Here is a 20,818-nt window from a genome sequence, read left to right on the forward strand (position 1 = left end):
AGGCCACGAGATAATTTATTTGCAGGGAAGGGCTACTCTGTATGAGATGATCAGAAGAAGGTAAGGAGATGATGGGGAGTTAAATGTGGGTGTGGGCGTATGGAGGTGGGGGCTGTAAGGGCAGGGGGGGGCTGCAAGGGGTGAAATTGTGTCCCTTCTGCAATTGGCTGCGAGTCTAAATGTCTCATTATGCGCCTCATTGTTCCTTTGTTGGGGTCGGGGGTATAAATTCACTCCTGTAGGACTGCAGGGGGACAGACCCCCGACGAGAACCAGACACAGCCTGCGCCTGCTGTATCTAGCTATCTACTGAACTCTGACAGAAGTGACAGTGAGAGAGCATCGGCCCTCAGGGAACTGTGGGCTTTCGTACTCAGACAACAGAGAGTGAAGAAAGATCCAGCTTTGTGTTTTTTCTTTTCAAGAACTTTTCACCAAAATCTTTGGCTCTAACCTCAATTGCTTTGTGGTTTTAGTTTTTTTTTCTTCCACTTTCGTGTTTTACATTTATTTTCTAAACATCATCTGTTGAGATGGACTCTGACGCTGGCTCCAACTCCAGCCGCTCCTCGTCTCCAGATCTGGTGGTGGACGACTCCATGGGTAGCTTCTTCTCCAACAAGATGTTCCAAGCCTACTGCCGGGAGGAGGGGGCAGCCAGGGCCGCTGGGCAGGGCAGGACTGACCGCTGTGCTGGGGGAGGCAAGAGCAAGACCCGGGTTGACCTCAAAGAGGGTGACGTGCAGGACCTGAGGCTGAAGGTGAACGGCAGGGAGAGGAAGAGGATGCACGACCTGAACCAGGCCATGGACGGCCTGAGAGAGGTCATGCCCTATGCCCAGGGACCCTCCGTCCGCAAGCTCTCCAAGATCTCCACCCTGATGTTGGCCCGTAACTACATCCTCATGCTGTCCAGCTCCCTGGAGGAGATGAAGAAGCTGGTGGGGGATGTGTATGGAGGTGGTGGTTCCCAGAGTCGCACTAGCCACCGCCGGATCAACCCTCCGGCCCCCACAGCTCACCTCCCCCTACACCCCCTGGCCCAGTCCCTGCACTCACTGGTGGGTAGCACGGCCTCGGCTCTCCACCACCCTTCGCCTCTCCCGGCTCCAGCCCCACACTCACCACCCTCTGCAAGCTACCTGGGCTTCCACCATGCACCCGTACAGAGCCTGTTGAAGGACCCTCTCCACCTAGCCAGCTCCTACAGGCACTTTCCTGGTATGCCCTGTCCCTGCTCGCTCTGCCAGCCTCTACCAACCACCGCATCCACCCTGCATAGCTTTTCCATGGCCAAGTGAGCAGGTGATACCCAGGCCTGAACTCTGTAGTTGAGGCCCAGTGCCCACCCCAGGACTAAGTAGTGGACTGAGGACTGAGATAAATTGTTGGTTGAACTGTAAAAAACATTGGTAGCCCCGAGGACCTGTACATATTTTGTATATATCTTCTAATGAGTATGCCGCTGCTATTTTTCTAAATTACATTCCTTGATTATATTGAAAACATTTAAATGCACACACAGAAACACTTAGATAATTTAAGCCAGATAATTTGGTTATGCTTTGTATTTCATACTGTTTTTCTTGAAGCTCTTTTTTGAATGTAACAGCGATAATATCTGCTATTGCTATTCAATATCGTAAAATTCAGTGTTACTGAAACAAATGACAAAGATTGAAAGTGCTGTGTCCCTCTGCAGGTGTCTTATTTCCTAAATTAAACCTTAAAAAAAAATACATTTTCTGCTGTTTTACTTGAGACATAAATGGATGTAAATCTATTTACATCTGTTTACATTTTATTTGCATGTGTTTTTCAGCATGTCTTTGATCTTTCTCGTTTTGAAACAGGCTACGTAGCACTACAACAGTAAAACACAAAGAACGATATCCCTATCAGTTTACCATCACTGTGCACTGCATGTATTTTAGGGTCTCTCGATGGTACACCCAGGGGGGTGCAGTAGTTAGCGGTGCTGAGCAGGGTAGGGGCGGGGTGGGAGAGGAGAAGTCTACCCTGAGCTAAAGAGAGAGAGAAGGGCCAGACAATGCAATGCTGCAGAGGGAGGCTGAATATGGCACTCTGAGCTCTGGGATCATCCATCTTCACCTCAACAGGGTGTGGGAGATGAAAGGGCAGTGCGGGCGCCAGGACGGCGCGTCACTTTTGTCTGGCACAGGCAGGGGACAGGGCTGTGGCCCTCTCATCTATGGGCCAGAGGATTTGTCACTGTCCCTGTATTCATACCTAGGACACATCAGAATTATAAGAGTAAATATGTGCCGTTTTTACTTAGGATGTTTCAACGTAAGAATACACACCAAGTCTCATATGGCACTATTGCAATTTCAAGTGTTTTGAAAACCAACAGATCAAAACAGAGGATATCAAAGTTTTAGTTTTTCAGTGTTTAAAAGATCAAAAAAGATCTATCTTCATGAAATCAATGATATTTTAAAACTTTATAGTCAGTGATTGGCTAACTATACCAAACACTTCAGAACAATGACATATGTGGGATGGATGACACAGACGTGTATTTACTCAAACCCACAACAATGGCTCACCCTCACTTAGCAACAAATCAAGCGTGTAAAATACATGCTTATCCTCCCATGGCTGACGGATGAGGTCGAGATCAGGGGAGAAATAAAGAGATGTAACTCCTCAGTCCCCCTTCAACCCCCTTCTCCATGAGAGCTCTGAATAGAGCTGGACAATAGCCATGCACGGGACACAAAGACCGGGGGAGGCCAAGCTCTCGTGCCTGGGACACAGGCCCCCTCCATTCAATCTACATTTCATCATGGTAACAAGCGCTGTTGGGCCAAAAGGCCTGACACATCGCCCGCCACAAAGGCGGTTAGCTCTAATTTATGGGGCTATTGACACTGTAAAGAACCCCTGTCAGTACTCTGGGACTGTCAGCTGTGGGACGTCCCAGTGGGGGGAGGCAGCTGCCAGCCTAGCCCGGGGAGGGGCCTTCTGTGGTGGGGACAGGCGCTCCGGCATCACCTGGTCCCTGGTCCCCTGACACTTGGATCCTGGGTCCTCCCACTAGGCCCCCCTTTATTTGGGCACAGGTGGGAATGGGAAGCAGAACACATTGTGGGGATTAGTGGGGTCGGCCTCCCTTTGGTGTCCTCCCTCCTTTAGGTGGATAATTAGGGACATTGACTTGTGCAAAGCTGGTGTTTCCTGATCGTTAGCAGATGGTGTTAACCCACGGAGCAGCAGCAGCAGGATGGAGAGGGTGCGGGAGTGTGTGAGGGTGTGTGTCTGTGTGGTGTGCAATTGATATGCATCTTAAATCATACAATACTGACAGTGCCTTTCTGCGCCATTATGACCAGCCACTGTTGTCATCATAGTGCTTTTACCATATGCTGACCTGTTATGTGCTGTCTGAAGTATATACAGTATGTTGGGAGCATATGCTATGAATATGCTACCACGTTTAGGGCAATCCACATCAAACACATATAACATAGGATGTGTGAATATAAAAGGGCTTTAAATGTGAAGGTTTTGTCATGTTCAATGACTGCAGGCCTATTTCTACGTTACCATGAACAGCTTGACAATATTTGGTGCTTATCCATTAAAAATGACAGTCAAAAACAAAATAGAAACATTAGGGGCAAAAACATTTTCAAATTCAACAGCTTTTTCAGTAGAAAGAAAATGGAGCGACACAATACACTGCAGCATCAGAGAAAATAAAAGGCTCACGTTTTTTGAAATGAGTGGAGAGTAAAGACTGCATAGTCAGAATTTCCACTATTGTATGCAGTAGTCATGATCATGATAGCTGATGGCCCCCAGCCCATACACACAGATGGATGAGTTAACAGGAGGGAATGCTAATCAATAGAAGGGTGTGTGTTACCCTGGGCTCAGCAGTAGACAGGATCGACAGCGTTAATTAGGGAACTGAAGGAGCCAATTAGGGGGATTGAGGGTCTGGACAGGAGAGACATATTGGAGAACATACGCACACATTGTGCTGCGTCTGGATACAGGGGATCTTCAATTAGGGGAGAGCTCTCCTCCAGAAGCTCGCAGCCTGACCTTTTTACTATCACTTCAGTAAAGTCGGGATCCCTTCACCCTGCATACTGATGAGGGGGAAACACAGCTGGGATAGGGTCAACACACCACACTGGTCTGGGAATTAATGTAGACCCATTAAAGATTGAGTCACATACGGGCGGATTTGATTACTAATCATGTGGCTAGGTGAGTTAAATCTTATAATGTGTTGCTTCATTACCTACTTACAATAAAAATATATTTTCAGACCTCTCTCTAGGAGGGAGTGCTATTGACTGGCAGGCCACACTTTACCTTATTTATAATACTGAACAAGCTCAAACGAGTTAAAAATTATAGGCTATAGACCATGAACATTTTCAGAAACCATTTAAAAAGTAATTGCATAATGTGCATCCCATTCACATTTGTGATACAAACTTTGAAAGGGCATAATTAGCCAAATATGCAAACCTATAACAACTGGCTCAGCCCTAAAGGCTTATTCTGAAATCTTTTAATAACTTTCACTTTAGCTGGACTTGAATACAAGTGGGTGCAAGATTGGTGTTCAATTATGATACATTTATAAGGAGAATTTGAACACAATGTTAGATTTCGTTTTCATAAAGTTATTGCACCAGCAACGCCAGCGCAGCAGCATACCAACGCGAAGCTTGATCCTTTGCAGACACCGTAGTCATAAAGAAATGCCCAAAGAGCGTAGCTAGCTAATAGCTAACATAATTCATTTGGAAAATAATAATAATACATTTTACATCAGCTATCTATCCTAAAACTGTATTTACTAGAAGCAGATACAAATTGAAAAACTGCCTTTTACAAGCTTCTTCCTCATTCAGTGGGGTCAGAGTTTAGTAAATATTGGTGATGTCATGGTCTGAAGATGGCTGAAGGGTGAGTGTGAAGTCGCAAAATAGTTTGTGTTTTATAAATTAACCATCGTAATATATCCCACTCTCAGCATGTTGTTCTTTCATGTAATATATTCCTCCCTTCATATTTAGCTATTGCCACATTCATCTATTTCAAAACGATGCAATCAGTTGCTTTGTCTGTTCTCGAGACAATCGGGTTTTGTTTACCAACGATATTGCACCAGCTGTTTAGCTCGATGGCTAGCTAGCAGTGGCTAGCAAGCTGTTTGCTGCCTAATCGTGGAGACAGATGTATTAAAAGTGTGTTGTAAATATTAACAGTGATTGGACAAATATAGTTCCATGGTTTCCACCGTAGCTTTGTTCGCTATCTAGCTAGCTGGTTAGCAAGCTAACAGCTAATGCAAATTCACTGGTGTTGGTTAGCAATTCAGCTAAGCTGGCTAGATTGTTATCAAATACTGCATAGTTTCCTAAGAACGCGAAGCGAGGCGACCATCTCTGTCGGCGCCATCATACCAGAGTGTATGCGCACTGTCATCCTGCCTGACCTGGTCGTTAGTGGCCTAGCTAAATAGTTATATAGCTCAAATGTATGCTATGCATTTCACCATTTGTACTTGTTGATCACGTTTTAATACTCTGTCATCACTATGTCTCTTTACTTCAGAGAAAGCTGCGAAGGTTGGTGGGGAGGCTGGCTTCAACAAAGCTTCCAGGCCGTCAAAGATAAGGTAGACACCCATGCTAGCCTGCACGGATCCCCAGATGATCTCTCCAGTATCATAATGAGCCGCAAACTATTGTGTTATGTTCTGTGCATCAAAAAGGCTAATTTAATGTCTTCAATATGACTCATTATAAAACAAGGTGAAAATCAATATCCTTGTGACATCCAAGTACACTGATAATGCAGACATATTACTGTACTGTTTGCACTTGTAACTTCAACATTTTATTGTTTTTGCAGTCATCAGAGGCATACGAATTTATAAAGCGTGATCTGACAGAGTTCTCCAACGTGGTGCAACATGACGCTGCGTGCTCCATCGTGGCCACAGCAAGCGCCGTTAGAAGCAAACTAGCGGTAGGCCATTTGGTTCTTTACTAGTTTCACGTTTTAATGTCACGTGCATAAGTAAAGTGAAATGCCTTTCTTGCTAGTTCTAAACCCAACAATGCCGTATTCAATAAAAATGTAACACTAAAGATAACATAAGGTAGAGCAAAAACACCCGAGAAATAGAAATAAGTAGAACATGAGAAAGTAAGCAAACATACTATATACATGGTCAGTTCCAGTACCATATTTATAATGTGCAGGGATACTGGAGTGATAAAGGTAGATATGTATAGGGGTAAGGAGGTAGATATGTATAGGGGTAAGGTGAACAGGCATAGGGGTAAACAGAGTAGCAGCAGTCTATATGATGATTGTATGTGAGTTGGTGTGTGTGTAGAGTCAGTATAAATGTATGTGTGTGTGAGCAAATGATGGGGTGAGTGTTGGCGTGTGTAGGGCCCTGTGAGTGTGCAGAGACAATGCAAAAAATAAATACAAGGGTCAACTCAGGTTGTGTAGCCATTTTGTTAGCTATGGGTCATAGTGACCCATATTAGATAAGTTCATATGAATTACCACCTGGTTATTTATAGGCATACGTCCTGACTGTGGTATGTCACCTGTCCCACTTTGTTTCAGGTGGAGGGCTCCTCTGATACCACAGAGAAGGTGAAGAAGAGCCTGTCCAGTTTCTTAGGAGTGATAACAGACACCCTCGCTCCTCCCCAGGACATGACCATCGACTGTGATGTCATCACGCTAGTGGCAACTCCAGCAGGCACCACAGAGGTGTATGACAGCACCAAGGTGAGTATGTTAATACTGTGTTCAGCTTATCACTATGACAGTGTGATTTAACAAATTAAGGACTAGATACCATGCTGTTTTACATTTACTGCTAATATACCAGAATGTTTCTCAGAAATTATGTGTTAACATCATGTGTTATCATTTTTCCACAATCTGTTCAAACATGTAAGAGTGGTCAGGTTTAGAAGTGTTTTATTTATATATATATATATATATATATATATATATATCACACACACACACACACACAGTACCAGTCAAAAGTTTGGACACACCTACTCATTCCAGGGTTTTTCTTTATTTTTACTATTTTCTACATTATAGAATAATAGTGAAGACCTTAAAACTACTATGAAATAACACATATGGAATGTATATATACACTACCGTTCAAAGGTTTGGGGTCACTTCGAAATGTCCTTGTTTTTGAAAGAAAAGCAAAAAATTTTGTCCATTAAAATAACATCAAATTCATCCGAAATACAGTGTAGACATTGTTCATGTTGTAAATGACTATTGTAGCTGGAAACGGCAGATTTTTTTATGGAATATCTACATAGGCATACAGAGGCCCATTATCAAGAAACGGAAGATCTCGTACAGTGCTGTGTACTACTCCCTTCACAGAACAGCGCAAACTGGCTCTAACCAGAATAGAAAGAGGAGTGGGAGCGAAAGAGGAGCGAAGTTGCCAGTTGAGGACTTGTGAGGTGTCTGTTTCTCAAACTAGACACTCTAATGTACTTGTCCTTTGCTCAGTTGTGCACCAGGGCCTCCCACTCCTCTTTCTATTCTGGTTAGAGCCAGTTTGCGCTGTTCTGTGAAGGGACTAGTACACCATGTTGTACGAGATCTTCCGTTTCTTGGCAATTTCTCGCATGGAATAGCCTTCATTTCTCAGAACAACAATAGACTGACGAGTTTCAGAAGAAAGTTCATTATTTCTGGAAATTTTGAGCCTGTAATCGAACCCACAAATGCTGATGCTCCAGATACTCAACTAGTCTAAAGAATGCCAGTTTTATTGCTTCTTTAATCAGAACAACAGTTTTCAGCTGTACTAACATAATTGCAAAAGAGTTTTCTAATGATCAATTAGCCTTCTAAAATTATAGAACTTGGATTAGCTAACACAACGTGCTGTTGGAACACAGGAGTGATGGTTGCTGATAATGGGCCTCTGTACGCCTATGTTGATATTCCATAAATCTGCCGTTTCCAGCTACAATAGTCATTTACAACATTAACAATGTCTACACTGTACTTTGGATCAACTTGATGTTATTTTAATGGACAAAAAATGTGATTTTCTTTCAAAAACAAGGACATTTATAAGTGACCCCAAACTTTTGAATGGTAGTGTATATATTGAGATGTAACTGTTAAAAGACAATAGTTTACAGCATATTGAATATATTAGGCTATTATTAGCATTAGCATAACGTTATCAATATACTAAACAAAAAAATACGGTCTCTTTTTGTTGCAATACTAGATATCAGAACACATGTTATATGTCACATGATCATTTGAGTTACAGTGTGTGTTTTGTTCCCTAGGCTCGTCTCTACAGTCTGCAGGCTGACCCTGCTACATACTGCAATGAGCCTGATGGTGAGGCAGTACACATGCTTCTTTTCTATCTGTCTTCACTATTCTCATTAAAGTAAAGGTCATGTGCCATGTAACGTCACTAACCCGGCTTCATTCCCTCAAAACATAAAAAAGCCGTCAGAATGCCAATGACAAGGGACTTAAGACCATATAATTACTCATTCTACTCTACCCTAAATGTCCTCAGCTGCACTCCAATACTTTATATATCATGGTCAAAATCAACTCCTATTACAATGAAATAACTTGACAGGACAAGACATGGGTAGTTTGGACTTCTATGCCACTTATTTTCATGCAGTTGTTAAACGGTCATGAACATATTGTTTTGGTGTTTTTAATTGTGTGTCCTGTGTTCTGTCCCAGGTTCCATAGAGCAGTTTGATGCGTGGCTCTCCAGCTTCAGCCTGGAGGAGAGGAAAGGAGAGATCTCTGACCTCCTGGTCAACACCCCCTCTATCAGGGCCCTTTACACCAGAATGGTACACTTTCTAATAGGGTTGGGCCAAATTACAATATGTCAATTTATCAATAATGATTGACAGCCGTTGTCAATGGTGACAACATCGCGATGTGACAGACAGTGGTTTATCCTATTTGAACCTGACTGGTGCCGCGCAGTAGGCCTAATGGAGTCGGGCAGCACATGAGTGACATTCCGAGTAATTCAATAAATAGCCTATGCTATATAGGCCTTCAGAACGCAAGAAAGGAATGTAGGCTAGACAGAGTGGGGAATTCCACCAACGCTTTGCAAAATGTCCAGTCAGAAAGAATTGTTTCTCTCACTTTGTCAGATGCATGGGCCTTATAGCCTAAATCTATAAAACATTTATAACGGACACCTTAACTATATTGTGTTCAGCTGTTTTCAAAAACATAGGGTATATTCCCTTGTCTCGCCATTCAATATGAATATGACTTTGGGCTAGTACGCTTTCATCGTTTTATGCATGCAAGCTTTCTCTCTCGATCAAACAATTAATTAATCTAACAGTTCCATCTCAAAGTTGTTTGAATAGTCTAAAAACATAAGGTAGCCAGTGGAATAATAATGAGAGAGAACAAACAATATCAATGGACTATAAAAAATGGAATGAAAAGTTTAATCAAGTTTAAGCTTATTAAGAAAGAAATGATCCGTGCGGGGCCCACAGAAGCAACCAGGGTCAACGCCCTTCACAAAGCACGTCGACAGGTTTCCCACAAGATCAAAAATGGGGACCCGAACCAGCAACCTTTCAGCCACCGGCCCAAGCTCCCAACTGCCAGGCCACCAGCCCTCCAAGATCACTCCCCCACAGTTCCCCGAGAGCTGCCCCCTCAACCCCCCCCAGAAAATAACAATTCCATTACCCACCCCCAAGACCCCCCCAAGCCAAAAGAAAATACATCAAGGACAACAAAAATCATAATAGCAAGGCCTACTGAATACATTTGAGTGCATTTATGGCACTATTTACATGTGTGCCTGTGCATGTGTGTGCGTTTGAATGAGAGTGTGTGTATATGAATGTGTACACGAGTACAAACACCTGCACGGCATCAGCCTTAGGCAAACAAGCATTAGATGTAAAAACGTTGCCCACCCAGTGTCATTCAAACATACTTTTTGTTTTATTTTGACATTCTTTTTTATCTTTGTCTGTCATTCTATCCCCTACCCAGCAACTCCACTCCAACTTGTCTCCAATTCCACATCCCAACCCTCACCTTCCCTCAGCCCATCCCACCTATCTCTGCTGGCCACCCTCTTTGGATTTCTATGCACCATATATCGTTCAACTGTGCTGTGATGTTTAACATACAATTTAATCTATCTAATTGAATAGAATCCACAGATTGCGAGTTAAAGATAAATACTTTCAATAAGAGTATTAGTAATTGACTGACCAGTTCTCCCAACAGTTCTATTTCTAGGATCAATTGTAGATTAATGTTCTGCATTTTCAGCGATTCCTGAACCTGATACCAGAAACAGGCTACCTGAGGGCAATACCAGAACAAATGGTCTATTGATTCTGTATCCTCACCCAAAAAATCTGCAGGGCTGCGATGACTATATGCTCCAAATATTCAACATTTTGTTGGTGGCAAGAATTCTGTACAATAATTTTAAGTCAAATCAAATTTTATTTGTCACCTCTGCCAAATACAACAGATGTAGACCTTACTGTGAAATGCTTTCTTACAAGCCCTTAACCAACAATGCAGTTCAAAACATTTATTTATGATATTTACTAAATAACGTAAACAAAAAATTAACACAATAAAATAACAATAACACGGCTATATTCAGGGGGTACCGAGTCAGTGTGCGGGGGTACAGGTTAGTTGAGGTAATTTGTATATGTAGGTAGGGGTGAAGTGACTATGCATAGATAATAAACAGCGAGTAGCAGCAGTGTTAAAAACAAAGGGGGGACAATTGATTAATTGTTCAGCAGTCTTATTGGTTGGGGGTAGATGCTTTGGATAAGTAAAGCTTTTCGAGAGAGGTTTAGTGCTTTTCGATTTAATAATCTCAACCCACCCAGTTCATATTCGTTATATAGTTAGGCACGCATTATCTTGTCTGGTTAAGCAACCCAGATAAAGGAAAATATTTTTTGCTCATATGATTTGATAAACGAATCATCAGGAGTAGGCAGCGCCATAAGTGAGTAAACGGAGATATGACTAAGGAGTTAATCAGGGCAATTTTTCCATAAAAAGACAGGTATTTACCTCCATGGCTGCAGGATCTTGTCTATTTTTACAAGTTTTCTATTGAAATTCATTGTGGAGAGCTCATTTATATATTCTGTGATATGCATACCAACTATGTCTACTTCACCGTCAGCCCATTTTATAGGTAAACTGCAGGGTAATGTAAAAGTTGTCTTTTTAAAAAATCCAATACGTATTATTGTACACTTATCATAATTAGGTTTTACTCCAGAGAGTCCAGAAAAGTTATCTAGATCTTCATTGAGACATTGCAGGGATCTAGCTTGCGGTCTTAATATAAAACTTGAGTCATCGGCATACATGGACACCTTTGTTTTTAAGCCTTGGATTTCTTATCCACCCAATGATTTATAACCTAACTCTTACTGCAGTAAGACAGCCCGTTCGACTTCAGTTGACTGTCACTTTGCTCCATCATGTGCACGAGTCTCACACACACACACCTGTCCCATGCTGAAACTCCACCAGAAAGGAATATTAGAAAAGATTTGCCTGCACTTAGCGTCTGCCCAGGCTTTCAGCGTTATCTTGAGTCATGTTTTATATTTGTTTATTTTTTGGGGCCAATACCAGCATACATCACAATGTTTTATGAGTACATAATCACGATAGGACAAAGGTTGACATCGCTCAACCCTATTTTATAACCCTCCTGTGCAGACCTTATATCATAGATGCTCTGTGCGTTGTGTAAGAGTAAGTATTTTCATCCATAGGTGCCAGCAGCTGTAGCCCATTCTGAATTCTGGCAGCGGTATTTCTACAAAGTCTTTCAGTTGGACCAGGTAATTCACTCACTTTTTTGTTTGTTTGTTACTGGCATGTATTGCTCTCATGAACCATCATGCACCCTCTTCTATCCGAATCCCATGTTAGAATGTAAACTGCACCCCTGCTGGCCAGTTGTAGATCAGTTTGGAGAGAGGCTCCTACCTCAGAGTAGAGCTCTGCTACCCGACCCGAGCCCCCGATATTATACGTAGCCGGATAGCGGCTGTTTTTTCATCAATAACTAGGGTACGGGCAGGGCTTGGGTATCCCTAAAGAGGATTTAGAGGCTCCCGAGTGGCGCAGCGGTTTAAATGGAAAGGCAAAGGGGGATACCTAGTCAGTTGTCCAACTGAATGTATTCAACTGAAATGTGTCTTCTGGATACTCAGAGCTCCATGAGCAGCTAATGGATTTACTAACGGAGGAAGTTATTTCTGATTTTGGGCCGAGAGGGCCTTATATTTGGCAGAGTCAATCAGGCCTGGGTAGGGTAAGGGTTGAACGTCGCGTGCATGGATAGGGCTCTGGCTTACAATTCATGCCTGTGCAGGGCTCTACCTCAGAGCTCTGGTAGCTTAGTAGACTCTTGGAAAACGAATCTTGCCACCCAGAACCAAATCTCCCGCTATTTTATTTGGATTCGGACGCTTTCCCGTGTGTCCTAACAAAGACCAGACCCCCCCTCTTCCAAAGCTCATTCCAATCCTCTCCCTCCCTTTCTGGAAAGTACACATGTTTTTATGATATTTTGTGTGCTGCATGCTGACAAAATGGAGGTATCAGACAATGCATTTGGTGCAACTATTTCACAGGTAAGCTATGTTTATTAGAGAATTTCCCAGTTCAAATCCCTGTCCCCACTTCATATCATCACCGTAGCCGATAAATAGACACTAAAAAGCTGGTAGTGTTCTGCTGATGGGTTACTAATGTGACTGACCACCAGGAGGAGGCCAGGCGAGTGGCCTTGAAGCAGAGAGCAGAGCAGACTACCCACACAGAGGCTCTGGGCTGGGAGGAGGAGGATGAAGGTATGTTGGATAGGGAATTTCACAACGTTGAAATGTCTTCTGTGAGATGTGACCTGAAAGAAGTCAGTCAGACTAGTACAGGTCTGTCTCGTGACTCACTGTTTTCTCTCCCTTATTTCTACCCCAGATGACTTCCTTGGCGCCACGTCTTCATCTCGCCTGGACTTCACACCCCCATTGGACGACCCTGCGACCCAGCTGTCCCCACTTACACCAGTCACAATGGCGACGACCCCACTCAGCCCCATCCCATCTCCGAGCGGGGAGCGCTCCTCTCCCCTCTCCCTGAGCAGCGACAGCGGCAGCCTGCCCACCCAGGTGGAGGTGAGACCAGCCAGGCCACAGCCTGCAGTCGTGGAGCTGTCCCAGAAACTAAACAAGGCCAGCCTGGAGGAGAGAGAGCCAGAGGGGCAGCAGCAGGAGGAGGAGAAGAGGGTTCAGTTAGAGGCCCCAGCCCAGCCCGAGCCTGCAGAGAAGGCTACAGCTGAAAGAATAACAGTGAAGGCCCCAGCTACCACAGTGAAGGCCCCAGCTACCACAGTCCAGGCCCCAGCTACCACCATCAGACCCGAGACAGAGGGGCCCCAGGACCTGAGGGTGTTTGAGCTCAACTCTGACAGCGGGAAGTCTACACCTTCAAACAATGGCAAGAAAGGTAAAAGGACATTCTATTCAGTTATTGGTGTGACTGGTAACAGGGTTTGATTGCTGTTCATCAAATCAAAATCAAACACATTTTTATTTGTCACATGTGCCGACTACAACAGGTGTAGAATTTACCGTGAAGTGCTTACATATGAGCCCTTTCCCAACAATGCAGAGTTAAAAGTAAGAAAACAGTTATAATTAGTAAATAAGAATGGGAAAAATGGAAACGGTAACACAATAAAACAACAACTAGGCTATATACAAGAAGTGCTGATACAGAGTCAATGTGCAGGGGTACGGGGTAGTTGAGGTAATATGTAGGTAGGAGTAAAAGTGACTAGGCAATCAGGATAGATAAATAGAATAGCCGTGTGTGTGTGTGTGTGTGTGTGTGTGTGTGTGTGTTGGAGTGTCAGTGTAGTATGTGTGGGTAAAGTTCAGTGAGTGTGCATAGAGCCAGTGTAAGAATAGTATTATAGAGGAGTGTTAAGTGGTCCCATCTGACCCTGTGCTTCACCCTGACCCCTGCAGGGTCCAGCACAGATGTCAGTGAGGACTGGGAGAAGGACTTTGACCTGGACATGACAGAAGACGAGGTCCAGATGGTGCTCTCTAGAGTTGAGGCTACAGGAGAGGTGGGCAATAAATACAAATGTTCCTGTTGCATTTCTTCTAACTCCAAACTGTAACAAAAAAGAACATGCCTAGTTAGTTCAATTATGTTGAACTAAATGATTTTTTTTATTTTTCAGCTGGAGGAGGACTGGGAGAACTGGAACTGATGATTGCTGTGGCGTACTGTTTCTATCCCGCCATTAAAGCGAGTTCTCGGCAGACGAACCATGCTTAACGTGTTTTACCTCTGTCCACGCCGTCACCGTGTCACGTTTGTTCGTAGGGGAATGTCCCTTTGGTTTGGACCATGTTGCTGAAGGCGCTAGCATAGCAATGGCAATGCAAGACAATAAGATTAGAGCCAAGGCACCATCAGCTGTCAGTTTGTGCATATAGGTTTCAATGCTGATTTACTCAGTCTTTTTGGTTATTTCTTGAAAGCTGCTGCTCTCCCTCTATCTTCTGAAATGCCATTAAGTACATGTAAATTGTTGCTAGTGAACTTCTTCAAAGTTATGAGTGGCGGGAATTATTACTTCACTTTAGGCTGAAGAATAGCCATAAAACTGTAACGCTGCTTATCACCTTTCATGAGATGAAATTCTTCATGTGATTTATTGAATGGTGAATATATTGATTTAAACTTTTTTTTTTATATATTTCTTTTCCCCCTCAAGTGATTTACTAACTTGCCTATCTTATGCAAGTGAATATTCATAAAGGAACATATTTTGGCCTTTTTATAGAGAGCATTCATTTTGGATTCACTCCCAACCCTAGATACATATGACCTTGACAGACAAGCGATAGTGTGGACAGGATATCCAAATGTTTTGTCACACAGATCTGAGTTGTGCATTTGCCATTCTGTCTGTTTTCATCCCTGCCCTGCTGTAATTGACATGAACATGTCAGCTCTTCTGTGACCTCCAGGGGCCACGTTTCCGCTTTATTTCCTGTCTCTGCTACAATAATCTATTATTCGATCAGTCCACGTCTAATATTATTCTGGGTGGGTAAGGGTCTCCATTTATTGTCAATCGTCAAAAGAGAAGATGATAATGACGCAATAAAGAGGCTGCAAAATGTTTCAGGTGTCATGGTGCCAGAGTATTGGGCTTGGATGTCTGAGGAGGTATGGCCTGTTGTCATGTTATTTCTGATGTAAAATAATGAATGAGATCCCACAGCCTGCTTAGTATGGACATATAGACTGCACAATAGCTCTGAGTATGGAGTTGCAGAGAGCCAAGAGCAAATGAGGGCTTTGTCTGCTTGATTTATTTAACAATAGAGTATAGACTAGCTTCATTCTGCAGTATCGCTTCATACTATTCTGCTATTTTATTGTCATAATTGTCTTGATCAGTTTAAACCGTTGCCAAGACTCAAAGCATAAAGATTTAGTGTATAGATCTCTACAATTACTGCTTTTCATGTGAATGTTATTTCTCTGAGCATTGTTTTGCATGTCAGTGCAATCACTTATGCAAACTGTTTTACAGCAGGTGTACTGTTTTAAGTTGTAAGGTCGCTTACTAGCTTGTAGTTGCTAAAGGAATTACCTGTTTATAATGAATTGATTGATATGTTGCATGTCTCAAGTTCTCTATGTATTTCACGTTAATACATATATTTGCACTTTAAACAATACGTTTAAAGCTGTTAATTTTAGGCAATTATATTTTCCTCTATTTTTTTCAAATGATCATTGTCATTAAAAAGAGTATCATGTAAACGAATAGTCAATGTGAGTTGGATTTCCAAAAAAGATCATGTTGCTAATAGGCACACTTGTAGAAAAAAAGCTAAAGTGGAGTTTGACTCCCAGCTGTCGCTGGGTTTCTAGAAAATGATTGCTGCTGAAATGTGAACTCATCAAGAGCTGAACGTTCAGGGAATCATCTTTGCCATTATGTTGGCACACACCTTGCCAAGGTAACGTCCTCAGACAGAAGTCAACATTCTGGTTTTACGCACCACATGGAAGGTTGACAGTTTATTGAAGTTGAAAGTTTAATTTCCTTTCGCGGGAAAATATACATTTTGATTACCGTGTAAAAAGGTAAGTACATCTGTAAACCCTAAGCAACTAGCATATTAATCATAGTTGTAGCCTAAACGTGTCAAATCCTACAAACCACATGATTTGTAGAGATTGAGAAGATCCAACATCAACATGAACAGGGATCACTACCAGACTAGAGTTTGCAAAAAGAGTTCGCTGCCCGGAGAGCCATATAGGCGGACTAAACTTCCTTTTTGCAGCAAAGACATGCCAACCAACATACATCAATGTCCCGCCATCTCGGTAATTAGGCCATCATAGTCTACAGTCCTAGTAGGCCACGAATCAGACATTCAACAATTCAAATTTGTCAAGAGAGCAAGTTTTTTTTCTTCTTCTCACTGATAGCCATCTGCGTAGGTGTCCAGGGTAACCACTGCATGGCCATTTGGCGTGATGAGGCATGTGTAGAGTCCAATGTGAGCGAGGCCTCGCAAAGCACCGAGAACTGAGTAGGGAGTCCCACCAGCTTGCCTATAAAGGCAGAACGTAGCAGTTCAATTGCTGGTGATACAAATGTGAGAGCTACTGTATAATTAGGGAACATTCGCACTTAAACCGAACCAACCATTATCCTTTGTTAAACCGTTTTTTTTCTTTCTTATGCATTTATGTAGTTGTATTGATTTCTGTCTGGTATGGCTAAGTACCATAGAGTGGCCCAGCATCGGCCGGGGTAGGCCGTCATTGTAAATAAGAATTCGTTCTTAACTGACTTGCCTAGTAAAATAAAGGTATTAAAAAAATACACTGATGGATGTCTCGCCTACTTTTTTGGGAGCAATGAAGTAACGGGGCTAAAGAATGCTTAGGATGTTTATTTCAAAGTAAGCCACCGTGTGGCAGTGTTGTTCCATTTACCTCAAATTCAGATCATGACACTCCTTTCTACTTCTTTCCAATGGTTGATGTAGCACCATTGTTTATCCGTCAAAACCACTGGAGCTAATTCTGAATTGGTATTTATGATTCACAGTTTACCCCGTCACTGTAGATCACAATTTTCTCTATGTCCAAAGCTGTAATGGGTATTTGTGCCGATACCATCTTCCATTTTTTTACTAGTAGGATGTAGGGACAGCAGAAATCCTTCATTGGAAAAATGCTGCTTTAATTTGATAGTTTTTGCACAGACAAAGATGCATAGGAACCCATGATAGTACATTTGATATCTGAGGTATTTTTTCTCTAGTTTCCCCCATTTTATATTGGTTGACATGAGAGAGTATGGGCTTGGCTTGTGTTTGATTATGATGGCAGTTGTGGGGTGTGTATGCATGAGACAGAGTGGTTAATTTAGGTCACACAGAACACCTGCAGAGCCTGTTATTTTTTACCCTCTTGTTTTCTAACATGGATGCTATCATAGCCCTTGTCAAGAAATGGCCGTTATAGACATGAAGAATACACATACACATGTCTCTCTCTCTCTCACTCGCGCACACAGTCATGCATACACCATCCCATAATCTCTGTGATATCACTTGCGGCCGCCCCTGACACAATAGGAATTGTCTGGTGGGTGTGGTTCTGGGGAAGGAGGGGAGGGGGAGATGGGGAGTGACTGGGTAATACAGACAGACGGATATTGATTTGTCTTGCTATCTCTGGGTAGTGCATGTCTCTCTCCCATTTCGCTTATATCTTAACAGAGCGACAAGTTCACTGGCAATGGATGGAGAGCTCTGCTCAGACCTTTTTTTGATTCTCTTACTTCGATCTCTTGTAGAGAATATGTGCGATGTATTACTTCAGCTATAAAGATTGCTAAAAGGGCTGGATATAACCTTTAAGAATGTAATGTATATGCTCTTTATGTTCAGCGGACTGTATTAGAGTCCTTAGACCTTATAGGAGAATTCAGATGATGTCTATGCAACAGTATTCTGTGAAGTATTGCAGAGTAGAATATGCAATAATGTTCCATGCAGGTTACCCATAATAGTGGGTTACTTAAATTAAATTAAACATTCTCTTAAACTATTCACTCTTTGAACCCTTTAGTCAGCAGAAGTGCTCTGTAGGAATTTCCTGTAGGGAATGACTGCTCCCTTGGCTTGATTGTATGTGTGTTTTACATTACTATAGTCTCAGCTCTCAAGGCATTGGTACCACAGTTGTTAATGGTAAGTACAACAGACTGTTTTAGAAGTAGTTACTGACTGTATGGAATGTAGGCAATGTAGGCTACTGCAGATGAATGACAGATTAGACTAAGCTCAGAGGACTCCTATTACAGTAATGAATAACCCCATAAGAAAGATGGTAGAGATGGATCGTAATAAAAGAAATGTAAGACTGTAATATAGCCTACTGTACCATCCGGTGAGAGCCTAGATTATCCTATCCTATCTACTCTGCTGCTCAACCTGCACTCCCTATCTGTTGTTGGCCACGCCCAAAATGCGGAGTTGTTTTTAGCTTGCCTGCACCTTTAATAGAAAAGTACAATTTATTTGGATGGTTCATGGATTTCCTTGCAAGATTTTAAATATAAATAGATGTGACACAGTTGCCTCTATACCTACTGTAGGTAGTCAGCCCCCTGACACCCCTCCAAAGTGGCATAGTACGGTCTTTCCTCCAACTCTTCAAAAGAGCTCTGCCTCTCCATTTTCTCACCATCTCTGTCTCCCTTTCTTTCTGTGACACACACACACACACACACACACACACACACACACACACACAAAGAGAGAGGGGGGGATCACGATGAGGTCATTGTCTTGAGAGAGAGTATTATACTGGGCACAAGAAACCCTGTAACCCCAGTGCCTTTCAACAGGCACAAAAGACTCCCATTGGGGGAGGAGGTGGAGCACTATGGAATGTGTAACCAGGGCTTGGAGACTGACTAGACCTCCAAATTCACACATCTGTGTGTGTGTGCATGCACAGTGATGTACATGTGGGAGTGTGTTCTATGCTACAAACACAGGCACTTGACTATTAACGATTGTCTTGATGAAAAATGTGTGCAATCTGAGATATGTCAAGTTACCACTCACTAGACTACATGGTAGAGAGACAGTCTGTCCAATTGAATAAGGTCTCTGTTGGCTTTGAGCAGGACTCCTGAAGGGCTCTTGAGATGCTTCAGACTTTTTCCGAACAAACTTTGAATTTCTCAAAGTTCAGCGAAGGAGCTGGCCAATTTGTTTCTGCTAAGTGGTGTTGGAGAGCAATGTGGGTTTGAGTTGGGAGGGGAGGGCAGGGGATGGTCGAAAGCAATGATAACTCCCCCTCCAAACAGATGAATGGTTCCCGGCAGGTTTGTGTGTTCTTATTGTAAGCAAACATGTAGGCTAGACATTTTATTCTCATGTTTTTTATGAGTATGTTTGTACATGTTTGAAAGAGTGTGTGAAAATATGCAGTTTGTACGACTGTGTGTGTGTGTGTGTGTGTGTGTGTGTGTGTGTGTGTGTGTGTGTGTGTGTGTGTGTGTGTGTGTGTGTGTGTGTGTGTGTGTGTGTGTGTGTGTGTGTGTGTGTGTGTGTGTGTGTGTGTATATGCATGTGAGTTGAGTAGACAGCCCTCTCCCACCGACCTGTCCAGGGACCTTAGTCCTGTTCCAGTTCCTCTCTCTGTCCCTCCATTCTGAACATCCCATCCCTCCTCCCTGCTCCATTCTTCTTCATTCATTACCATCCCCAGACTCCTATCTCCTGCTCTGGGACACCAGCAGATCCATTCATGTCTCACACACGGTTTCATTCCCTGCTCGCATCAGAGGACCACACATGCCCCCATCTCAGCCAGACAGTGAGTATGAGAGTGTTGCTGTGGAACTGCAGTGTGGAACGGAGGGCCAGTCTGTCTAGCCTTGTTTCACTGGTTGCAGCCAGGCGGATTAAACTGTAAAAGCTTGACCATCGCAGCCGTTATTCAACAAATTAAGGCTGACAGGAGCTATTATATAAATTTGCCACAGACTGTAAATGGCAGTATGTAATTGTGTTTTCACATATAGTCCTCTTTAAAAGAAGCGATCTCAGTCCTTATTAAAGTGAACTGAGGTAAAAAAATAAATAAAAAAAGAGCAAAAGAACTCAGTTCTCTCTGCATTCAAATTGCTATGTTTAGAAAAGGATCAACATCTTTTCCCAACCTTCACTCAATTACACTGGGTAAAAGTACAGGACAAACCATTCCATCAGAATGTGTTATCAGACAGGTAGATATACCTACTTACATTTTGGAAGCCACTAGATTGTATATGTAATAATTGTAATCAGAAGATAATATTAACATGCAAATATCATTGATAACAGATGAAATAGCAGAAGAATTACTGCAGATTAAAAAATGCTGTAGGCCTAACTGAAAATTGTGCACCCAATGTAGGCTACTGCCCCTTTAAGAGCTAGCATAGATTTCGTACCTTTTGTTGTCATTCTTACCAAATGTGTTGTTGTCTTCTCACACTATAGGGAGTAATAGTAATGGTGTCTTTTTGTAGGCACTAACTCTGCCATGGTTCGTTGAACAAAGCCTATGGGAAAATTACATTTTTAAGCATTTATGTAATTTA

General features: G+C 42.6%; 2 protein-coding genes across 2 annotated transcripts; both read left to right on the forward strand.

The window, feature by feature from the left end:
• The first annotated feature begins 269 nt into the window (after positions 1-269).
• olig4 (oligodendrocyte transcription factor 4) lies at positions 270-1,739 on the forward strand. The gene has a single exon (XM_014167916.2). It carries the CDS (start codon positions 534-536, stop codon positions 1,299-1,301), a length of 768 nt encoding a protein of 255 aa, XP_014023391.1. The 5' UTR covers positions 270-533; the 3' UTR covers positions 1,302-1,739.
• A 2,960-nt stretch (positions 1,740-4,699) lies between these two features.
• Positions 4,700-15,954, forward strand: LOC106580283 (BSD domain-containing protein 1). The gene is made up of 11 exons (XM_014161154.2): positions 4,700-4,953; positions 5,605-5,668; positions 5,905-6,021; positions 6,637-6,804; positions 8,367-8,421; positions 8,788-8,903; positions 11,868-11,936; positions 12,869-12,953; positions 13,081-13,608; positions 14,133-14,236; positions 14,354-15,954. The coding sequence occupies exons 1-11, from the start codon at positions 4,943-4,945 to the stop codon at positions 14,381-14,383; spliced, it is 1,347 nt and encodes a 448-aa protein (XP_014016629.1). The 5' UTR covers positions 4,700-4,942; the 3' UTR covers positions 14,384-15,954.
• The last annotated feature ends 4,864 nt before the right edge of the window (positions 15,955-20,818 follow it).

The sequence above is a fragment of the Salmo salar genome, chromosome ssa01, assembly GCF_905237065.1.
Source record: "Salmo salar chromosome ssa01, Ssal_v3.1, whole genome shotgun sequence".
Taxonomy (NCBI): Eukaryota; Metazoa; Chordata; class Actinopteri; order Salmoniformes; family Salmonidae; genus Salmo; species Salmo salar.

Bases quoted from the DNA above. Each gene is read 5' to 3' on its own strand.
- LOC106580283 (XM_014161154.2), top strand. The intron at 5,669-5,904 runs GTAGACACCCAT...TTGTTTTTGCAG, and splicing joins TCCAGGCCGTCAAAGATAAG to TCATCAGAGGCATACGAATT. The intron at 8,422-8,787 runs GTGAGGCAGTAC...GTTCTGTCCCAG, and splicing joins ATACTGCAATGAGCCTGATG to GTTCCATAGAGCAGTTTGAT.
- olig4 (XM_014167916.2), top strand. From the start codon at position 534: ATGGACTCTGACGCTGGCTCCAACTCCAGCCGCTCCTCGTCTCCAGAT.